Source organism: Lygodium microphyllum, chromosome 25 (genome assembly GCF_053477565.2).
Source record: "Lygodium microphyllum isolate KBCC chromosome 25, Lygodium_microphyllum_v1.1.10, whole genome shotgun sequence".
Taxonomy (NCBI): Eukaryota; Viridiplantae; Streptophyta; class Polypodiopsida; order Schizaeales; family Lygodiaceae; genus Lygodium; species Lygodium microphyllum.
In genome coordinates this window covers 74,187,381-74,197,894 of record NC_141159.1, presented here as the reverse complement: position 1 = coordinate 74,197,894, position 10,514 = coordinate 74,187,381, and the positions used below count along the sequence as shown (strand labels likewise).

The 10,514-nt window shown below is 39.3% G+C and overlaps 1 protein-coding gene across 1 annotated transcript; it reads right to left on the bottom strand.

Annotated features, from left to right (window-relative positions):
* Positions 1–250: 250 nt before the first annotated feature.
* On the bottom strand, positions 251–6,550 carry LOC148014393 (plasma membrane ATPase-like). Its single transcript, XM_087666234.1, has 21 exons — positions 5,946–6,550; positions 5,489–5,608; positions 5,291–5,401; positions 5,064–5,201; positions 4,772–4,906; positions 4,423–4,602; positions 4,134–4,340; positions 3,918–4,037; positions 3,717–3,836; positions 3,354–3,476; positions 3,160–3,264; positions 2,929–3,073; positions 2,661–2,825; positions 2,266–2,504; positions 2,145–2,177; positions 1,973–2,054; positions 1,608–1,768; positions 1,336–1,509; positions 1,059–1,241; positions 786–970; positions 251–679 (listed from the first exon to the last, which is right to left on the bottom strand). Exons 1-21 carry the CDS (start codon positions 6,015–6,017, stop codon positions 583–585), a joined length of 2,895 nt encoding a protein of 964 aa, XP_087522360.1. The 5' UTR covers positions 6,018–6,550; the 3' UTR covers positions 251–582.
* Between the last annotated feature and the right edge of the window lie 3,964 nt (positions 6,551–10,514).

Here is a 10,514-nt window from a genome sequence, read left to right as displayed (position 1 = left end):
GAGCAGAGTTTTGCAGCCCTTGCAACACTATGTGAGGGGCTCTAATGCATGGAGATGTTACAGTCATCAAAAGGTTAGGCATAATTCACAACTCTGAGTTTCAATCTCTACGATTTTAGAGAAAAGAGTATTAATGTAGGATAGCATTAATCCTCACTCATAACTCTGAGTTTCAATCTCTCTACAATTTTAGAGAAAAGAGTATTAATGTAGGATAGCATTAATCCTCACTGTTTGGAAGTGACCAAAATTATGAACAACAAAAGTATTGTTATTTATTTGATGAATTTGAACACAAATGAACCTCAGAAATTCATCTTTGTTCCCTCCAACCTTGAGCAAAAAACTCAGCTTATAAAATCTCCCAGAAACTTGATAGGCTTTCTTGTGATATATTTTCAAAACATCTCGTTAATGTTTCAATCTGTTGCAATTTGTCGTGGTGCACAGCTTGAAGGACTCTGCCAAAGACAATTTAGGTACTCCACTGTGAAAGCTTTGCTAATCCCAGTTGTTGAAATGCCTTTGAAAGTATAAATAAAATCCCAGTATGAAGGTATGAAGGCTGCTCCTCGTTTGGTCTCACACTGTGTACGACTGTTGTATAGTATCAATATTCAGACCTTTCAATCTCACAACAGACTCAACATGCCCTTTCAAAGTGTGGAGTTCCCTCAGCCTGCAAATCAAAAAATGCATGTAGTATTACAAGGTTGAGTCTTTTATTCCAGAAACTATGATAGATGTTACTTTGAAAATTTCTTTGACTCTTGCAAACTCCTTACCTTGCAATTTCAGCACGGCGCTTAGCTTGCTCAGCTATCTCATTGAGCTCATGGTAACTGCTCTTGTCTGAGAACAGTTTGTTTGTGGGTTGTGGGGGCTCCAATCCATGCAGTGTACGCTGCGCATGGGCCCATTGTGCCTCCCTGGCTTCCTTGCCATAGTCCTTTTTCCTTGTGAACGCAATCTGTACATGATGTGGTGTTTCAGCATCAATCGGCTTCTAAAATTTAAATGCCTTATAAGTCAGGAGCAACAAGTTCAGAAGACATTACCCTTCGTTCAATAACAAGATCCCAAGCCTTGCCACTAAGAATGTATCGTACAGCAAACTTAATAGGATCTAGAGGCAAGTAAGTTATAATGCTGTATAGCCAGATGACTCCAGCCCAACCCCAACCAATGCCGCGTATGTTTGCGAAACCCCAAACAGGATACACAGCTATTATAGTTGCAACCTGTTATAAGTAAACCAACACTGAATATAAATATATAATCCACAAAAAGAGAACTTCATACAATAAATCCCTCATGAAACATAAAAGCACATACCAATTGAGCTACAAAAAAGGCTGTTATGAGCAGCAGTCCTGGACGCTCCACAAAAGACCAACTTCTTGATCTGGTCACAAATATGAGTGCTTGACTTATAATGCTCACTTGTAAGTACAAAGCAGAATTGAGCCTGCTGAGACTCCAACTTATATCTTTGACACCGAAAGTGTCCTGCACAAAGGCCAATGCACCATGTAATTCACTTGTCACATCTAGTGATACAAAATGAAACTGCAAGAATTCTCATTATTTGAAAGGAATGTACTCACAGGAAAGAATGAGGTCTTATGAGCAGCCCAAAAGAATATAACTGTCATGATTGCAAGGTAACTCCCAAGAACTATCCCTGTAGCAAAAATTTCTCTGAGCTTCCAGCTATCTGGTAGAGGAGAAGGCTTAACTCTATCCTTGGAGATGGTCATGATGGTACCTAATACCAAGGTCAAGTAAACCTCAGTCTGCATTACTTTCACGTACTTTTGAAAGTCCAGCAAAAAGGATGAAGCACATGAATGATAAAAAATCATGAGTCTGCATTGATTATTAAAGACCTTGAGCACATATTGGTTTTGCATATTTTCGAGAGTTAAACCATACGAATTTGAAATATGAGATGTATTGATTGAATGCATACCATCATTGAGTATGGCAATAATAAGAACCATGAAGGGTGAGAAGTCAAATTTCCATATCAAAGCAATCAACATAAATCCAAGCTGCAATACGCCAACAAGAAGAAGGTTAAAGAACTTGAAACTGCTGAAAAAACCAAGAGAAATGGTTCCCCTTTCAGTGTTGAAACATACCACTATACGGATGGTGATAGACACCGCATATATCTGCAAAAACAAAAGTCTCACTCTATAAGAATGACTGAAATTTTTGTTAACAGAAAAAAAATTGCAAAACTTAGCATGTTTAGCTTACAGTGTAGTTTTTCATTCTCTGAAATATAGCTCGGCTTGTCAAAACTGCACTAATGATGACGCTCAAGCCTGGCTCTGTCAGCACAATGTCAGAGGCACTCCTTGCAGCATCGGTTGCATCAGCAACAGCAATACCAATATCAGCCTTTTTCAAAGCAGGAGCATCATTTACTCCATCACCAGTCATTCCACATATGTGCTTCTTCTCTTGTAGCCGTTTAACGATTTCATATTTGTGCTCTGTTTCATTATGTACATTGCATACGCAACACACTCAAAATTAGCAGTTTGAAGTATTCATCCTCACGTATCTTGACAAACCAGCATCTTAATGAATCAACTGAAAATTCATTTCAAGGCCAAATAAGACATTTGATCCCTGTGCTCATAGAATACCTGGAAATACACCAGCAAAGCCATCTGCCTTCTCAATAAGTTCATCCACTGGAAGAGCTGCAATAGACTCATCCTTATGTTGTCCTAATAAAGAAGATGATGGATACATGTTGATACCCATACCCAGCCGCCTCCCTGTCTCTTTTGCTATGGCCAACTGATCGCCTACAACATGATTGAGCCTCATTATATTTAGCTTCATGGCACAAAGATGCTGAGAGTTATTGCTTTTATAATTCAGTCGCAAAAGCAAGAAAACAACACATACCTGTTATCATCTTCACATTGACACCTAAGTTCAAAGCTCGCTGAATGGTCTCAGCACTGTCATGTCGTGGAGGATCAAAAAGGGGTAATAGACCACAAAACCGCCACGGGCCACCAGGACTCTCTTTATTCCTTTCAGGCACTTCCTGAACAATATAAAATATCATGTTCAGCTGAGTACTACTGGTAAGTTAAACGAAAAAAATGTTGCACAATGTATGCATCATGGCACCTGTAAGGCAACAGCAAGTGATCGCAAGCCCCGCTCAGCGAATTTGTCAATCACTGCATGTACTCTCCCTTCAATCTCTGCTTTGTTATGAGCTAGATCAAGTATCTGCAAGTTTAACAATACAAGCATATACATAATGAATCTTCCTCCAGAAAAATTCCCACATAGGATGAGATAGCATGCAGCCATTATACCTGCTCTGGTGCACCCTTGCTAGCTCTGAACCATTGTCCACCAGCATCAATGTATGTAAGAGCTGTTCTCTTGTCCACTGGATTGAAAGGTAGAAAATGCACTTCTCTGATGTTTGCTCGGGCCTGAAATTTGAGTGATTCACCTTAGTAATAACAAAGTCCAGTATGTCCAGGTTGCCCACATGCAGATGCATAAGTGTTGGTGGGTGAGTTCATGCACAGAATGCTTTGATATAGTAGTGCTCAAGAATTTGCCAAAAAGATCAAGTTTCACAGTAAAGAATAACTGGGAGATAAACTTTGAGCTCAAGCATTTGCCAAAAAGATACAGTCATGCAAGTCAGAGGTAACAATGCAAAATACCTCTTTTGGATCTGCCAGCATATTTACTATGGCAGTATCAATAGCATCTTGGTTCTCTGTTCTTGATGCCCTTGCTGCCAAAAGCACAACCATATCTTTGTCGATTCCTTTGGTGAAGACCTGTTTAATAAAATCAGATGTAGCAGTGTCTGACAATGAATCAGAAGGTGAAGATAATGACAAATATGGTACTGTATTAACCTCAATCAAGTTTCTGTCGACTGTAAGTTTGTTCAGAGTAAGTGTTCCTGTCTTATCACTGCAAAGAACATCCATTCCTGCCATTTCTTCTATAGCAGTCATGCGCTTAGTGATAGCACCCTGCGAAAACAACCATTCAACATCAATAAACAGGTCCAGTTGATTTGGCATTTAAAAGATGACACACTGGAGAATTATATCCAGAGTCATATCAACCTGTTGTGAAAGGCGATGGGATCCGATGGCCATAGTAACAGAAAGCACTGTTGGCATAGCAATGGGTATTCCTCCAATAAGGAGGATCAATAGGTTATTTATTCCATCCCTGTAGGCTCTACGTTGTATAGGGTACATGACGATGATTTCAATTACCATTCCGATGGCAATAGAGCAGATACAGAAGTTACCAATTGCCGTCAATACCTGCAAAGTGACGGTACAGTTGTATTAAACTCATGATGAATGGACAGGATCAATTACCCTTGATTCTTTTGTGAAGACCTACCTTTTGGAAGTGACCAACTTGGTGAGTGGAATCTACAAGATGTGCTGCTTTTCCAAAAAACGTGTGCACTCCAGTTGCAATAACAACTGCATCAATCTCCCCTTGCTTACACGTTGATCCTGAGAAAATTTCATCACCAGGCTTTTTCGTCACAGGTAAAGACTCTCCTGTCAAAGCAGACTGCAAACATACAGATGTAAGGTGAAAAGATCCTGATTCCAACACTTCTTTTCTGAAAAAAAAATAATGTTTGACTCTACACAACTTTGCAGCTAGTTTAGTAGCCTTTCCAATTTCTAAATTGGCTGGATAATAGCTGAAGCAAATGATTCCCAAACACCAACCTTACCTGGTCAATCTTTAAAGGATCACCCTCCAAGAGACGGGCATCAGCAGGAATAATATCACCCAACTTGACGCTAATTATGTCACCAGGGACGAGAATTGAAGCATCCTTTTCACTCCACTCGCCATCTCGCAGCACCTGTAGCCACAAATTACTACTAGTTAGATGAAGCTACACAGAAAAGACTCCCGAAGGGAACCCCAAGAGGCACAGAGATTTAACTCTTCCTGTTCACCAAACTGTGAATTTCACAATTTATTAAATTCCACTTTCAAATCACATGGCTTGCACAAACCTTGGTTTTTGGTGCTAATCTGGCCATGAGAGCTGCTGCTGCATTTCCGGCATTGTTTTCTTCAATAAATGAAATGGTTGAGTTTATCACAAGTAAAACAACGATACCGATAAAATCTTGCCAATCAGGGGCAGTACTCTGCAAATCAGTAATAAGCAACGTCATGCTTGAGGAATTAGATGTAATCAAAATAGGCCATGTATGCAGACTGAAAGTGTTCGTATTACCTTTCCTTTGTAAGGCCCATTGGCCAAGGCAATGGCCATTATTGCAGCTGCCTCCATCACCCATGACAATGGATTCCACATAAACCCCAAGAACTTGAGGAATTTACTTTCCTGCGAACCAGAATGTTGGTCAATCTTTTGTACACGAAACAATACCATGCAGTGCCAGTGTCATCAGTGTGATGGTGTGTAGCTTACCGATTTCTCCTCAAGCTTGTTATAGCCGAAGATTGTCAGTCGACTCTCTCCCTCCTCGGTCGACAGACCCTCTTTGGTACATTTGAGTTGTTCGAAGACTTCTTCGATAGGGATGTGTTCCTGAGAAAACAGATATAAACTTTAACCGAGTTGAAAGGATTGGAGGACAGATCTGAGGTGCAAAATTAAGGCAACCCTTTCCGACCCTGACTCCTTCACGTCTGAATTCTGAAGGTCCCGAAAAATTTACACAATCCTTCTGACAGAGACCCTGGCTGGTTCACATTTGAATTATGAAAGGTCCCTACTAGACGTAGTAATACGGTTGACACACATGATGGGTTTGGTAAAAAGAGAAGACTTAAGTGAATCTAGAACAGATTAAGGGAGGCAACGTTAACGGAGCCTATTTTCAATATAGGAGGCATTGAAGCAAGACAATGGCATGGAGGCGTACCAGATCAACAGTCTCGGAATTGAGGGCCTGGAGACTGATGGTCTTTTCATTGTCATCGGCCCCGGTGCCCATGGAGGGTGCAGCAGCAAGGGGGCAGGAAGGGGGAGGGGTGGAAGCACAGTCTGTCTTCTCTCTGTGTGTCTGTCTCTCTCGCTGACCAATGAGGAATGTGGGAACGGTGAAAGGAGAAGGCGGAAGCCTTTAAAAGGTTGAAAGCGCAGGGGTGGATGTGGCGAGAGGGCCTGACTTTTGCTTTGCTTTTCTTGCGTTGATGATGACGAAGAGGCGCTGGATGAGAGAGACAAAAAGCTCTCTCTATTATAGCGTTCTCGTTTTGCTTTTCTTTCCTCCCTGGGCTTCTCGCTTTGCGCTAAAAGGAGAGAGAAGCACGGCCTCTCTCTCTCTCTCTCTCTCTCTCTCTCTCTCTCTCTCTCTCTATGTCTTCCTCCCTTTTCGACGGCTATGGCGGATCAATTATGCTTCTTCCTCAGCTAAAATGCGCTCTCTCTCTCTCTCTCTCTCTCTATTTCTGTGCGTCTTTCTCTGATACAACACAGGAGAGGCGACTCGGAGGAGGAACATGAGAGACGATCGACCCTGCCGCTCTTTCTTCTGCCCCGCCTGCACATGCCCCCATTATTTGATCGCAGGCCTGCAAAGAATAAAGATTTCCCACAAGTCTACCGGCGGTGACCGACTAGTCCCGGTCTCCTCCCCAGGCTTCACCTGCTCTCCAGCAAGTCAACGAGTCCTTTTAAATATATCCATCCTTTTTCGTTCTCCCATTACAAATTCACACTCATCATCGTTTTTGTCAATCGCAAATACAAACCACTCCAGGACAATCCACTCCACATCCAAATCCAAATTCCAAATTATTATTATTATTTTAACAATTGGAAAAGAACGCATTTCGATTTTATTTTCAAAAAATTTTAAAATCCAAGTTACAAAACCACGGCAAACACCAATTTAGTCCAAAAATAATTTTTTAAAAACACCAATCAACTACAGTACAGCTCGAAATATTTTTTTAATCCCAAAAATGAAAAGAAATGCAGTGATAATAACCCAAAAATCTCTCCCTCGCTCGTTTGAAATTTCCAAAGGCAAGAACGTGCTCGACTAGGCTGGGGTTTTTTCTATTTCTATATTTGAAAAAAAAATCGCAAGAGAGAAAATTCCGATATTTGGGTGCATTAAAAGTTTTTTTTTAATTTTTTAAAAAAGGAGAGGGGGGAGCAACCGAAAACAAATAAAGAAATGTCATATTTTATAAAACGTGTCTGGGAAAAACAAAAGGGGTATGTATATTAATTTTAAAAATCATATTTTTGATTAAAAATGAATCAATCACATCAACATAATGCAACCCAAGAATCTTTGGAAAGTCACACACTATTGCCACACAGAACAAGCCTGCAACCTTGCAAGATTCCCTCCCTCAAGCCTTCAAGTTTTACCTCCTTGCCTGGCTTTCCTCCCTCTGGCAACAAACCTAGGCCACATCCATTATCTCACACAGGCCTCATCCCCTGGAGGCTGGGCCTCTCCCTCCTTTGTCACATAGGCCTACATTTGTTATACCCCACACTTTCCTTCCTAAGATACATTACCCCACACACTTCTATGTGTTGTCTTTTTTTCTCACCACCATTGCTTTTCCCACCCCCTTCCCCAAGACCTCCAAAAGCTTCAATTCACTGTCTTCATCTATCATGGAGCCCAAGCTATTGCTTTTTCTTTAGAGAACATTAGAATACTTGCAAAAAGAGTGGGGTTGACACCCATACCTTACCATGAAATGCACATTAGAATACTCCCAAAATGGTGGGGTTGAAACCCATACTTTACCTTCAAATTATCACCATTATTAATAAACATGCGCTTACTTCTCACCCATGTCTTTCTCAATCTTAGAGGCAGGAAAAGTGCCAGATTGAGAGTGTCTACATCAATCCCCGAAGGAAAAGTCTTCCCAAACTCGTAAATCAAAGGCAATGCTAAGCCTAACTTATTGGCAAGAGTGAGAATCACTTGCACACCGGGAATGTAGTTAAAACATGCAAATCCTATCCCTTGAAAGTTCAAGCTCAAGGCAACGACCAATGTCAATTTCCCAATTAAGAAAATTGTATTACGAGCAACCTCCCATAACTTATTGATATAATATTAGTACGTTTCTCAAATATAAAAACATTAGGATGAGATCTAATAGGCAACATTGTTAGGAAGCACTAGTCACTCCTACCTTGTCTCAACTCTCACAATATGTACATCCAAGCAAGTGTAAAAAAGCTCTCATTGTTTATGGTGCGATACCTTCTCTATTTTTAAAAAATGCAATTGAAATTTGGCATTTTTTTTCTTTAATTGTGATGGTTTGAACTTGTCTTTGACCCTCGAAGGTACAAGTCATGTGTCTATGCAAATCCCTCTAATCTGCCTAGCCGACTATTGAACTACAAAACTTCACACATATGCACATTATACCCAACCAACTAGACTGCTCTTTTAAGGAAACAATGCCTTCTCTTTCATAAAATTACAATTTAAAGTTGAAAGAACTCACAATGCGTATTTGAGCATTCTTATGGTAAAATTAAAATAAGTGCACTTTTCACAAACCATTACTAGTTTGAAAAAAAAATTACTACAAAATTTGCATTTTTATAATTCATTACTCGTTCTAAGTATTTTGAGTGCAACTATATCTCTCACTTGGAACTTCTAGTCTATTTGCATGTGCTAACATAAAGTAATCTCCAACATGCGAGGTTAGAGAGAGTAACCTTACTTATTTTGTTTTTTTTTTTGCATGTGTTCCAAATGCATCGTGAAATCCCCCTTAAGGCATGCTTTTGGAAATATCACCCTTCTATGTGAAGCTTTGAAATAGAGGCATAAGCAAATAGAAATTTACCTTAAGGCATGTTTATGGAAATATCACCCTTCTATGTGAAGCTTTGAAATAGAGGCATAAGCAAATAGAAATGTACATTGCAATACTTCATTGGATATTCTTAGTGTATACATATGAAAAATTGCCAACAAAAAGTGTTATGAATTAGCCAATTAAATGGGTATAGGTAGAAAAGATAATGCAATGTTGTGGTCTTGTAAACATACAACTACCTAATTAAACCGGTCTAAGGTTATACAAAGTTGTGGTGTTGTAGTACATACATTGGCCAAATAAATGGGTCCAAGGTACATAATTAGAAAGTTGTGGTATAGTACTTCCTTTTGTGCTCTTTTAAGCATAAGCTTTCTTGATGTACAAATCCTTTTTTATCTCTGAGCTAAAAGAAGCAACTTATCACTACAAAGCATCCATGTATAACAACAAAAGAGTCATGCATTTTCTTTCAAGATATACACCAAAGTTTGCAAGAAAAGGTGATGATATCACAAGGGCGGTCTAGATAAGAGAACAAGGTTCAAAGACATGATTAAGGTGAGGGAACTATCCAATCATGGGAAAAAGTGAATTGTACAAATAAGGACATAGCATTCTTAGAACCTTCTACAAATGCCATTGTCTTAGAAATGCCTTTGCTAGTTTTGAGCTTACTATGTATTTTAAGTACCAAAATAAATCTTCGGGATAGAGTTTCAAAACAAACCTAACCAAACCAAACACATGCCCTTTAGTCAAAATCAAGTTCCAATTGCAGAAGTTGAGAAGTAGTATGTATGTTAAGACCCTTTAATTTTATGGTATAAAGCTATATTGAGTAACATGTAGTTTGGCCAAGCCAGTAAACAATTGCTCTATGAGTTAGATTTATCTTGCACATGCAAATAATGAGCACATGTTTTGAATGTTAAGTGTTTTTTGGAATATAGAAACAGTGGATAGTTTGATTTTACTCTAATGTGTAAACCCAAGCGGTCCACTAGGGTTTATCGTATGGTACCACGTGAGTGTAAGGGAGGGGGGTTATTTAAGGGAAGGAAGGTACATTTTATAAGGTAAGGTCCCATAAATAGGGGTAAGATAAGGGGTATTTTCATATATTTCTTACATGCAAGTGACGTCTCCTTATTACTACTAGTGAATCCCCCGTGTGTGTAAATAATATTAAAATACATCTAACATATGCAATGAATGATCAATGAAGTGTCATGGGCTTTGAGCTAATACGTACATGTTGGAGTTTCATATATGGAGGTATATATGTCTTGTGAGATATCTTGTAATTAATGGACTGTACATAGATGCATGAACACCCCAAGTATGTGTATATGTGAAAAAGAAGTATTCTTTATATAAATCATGATGCTTGAACTATCTATAAGTATGTCTGTCTGATCACAACTCTAATAGCTTGACTATGACCATAACCTTAGTGACAACCTACTTACTAGTATGTCTATCATTGTGAATTCAAATCCCAACTTCCATGAATCTGGAACGTCCTCATCTCTAAAATATGGTTGCATTGTAAGGGGGGGAACATGTTGTCAAAAATGAGGTTAACACACCAAATGGCAAATGCCCACATTGTATGTGTTAATTGATCAACGTACTTATTTTGGAATGGGGTGTTGGTAGTTCTTTACACA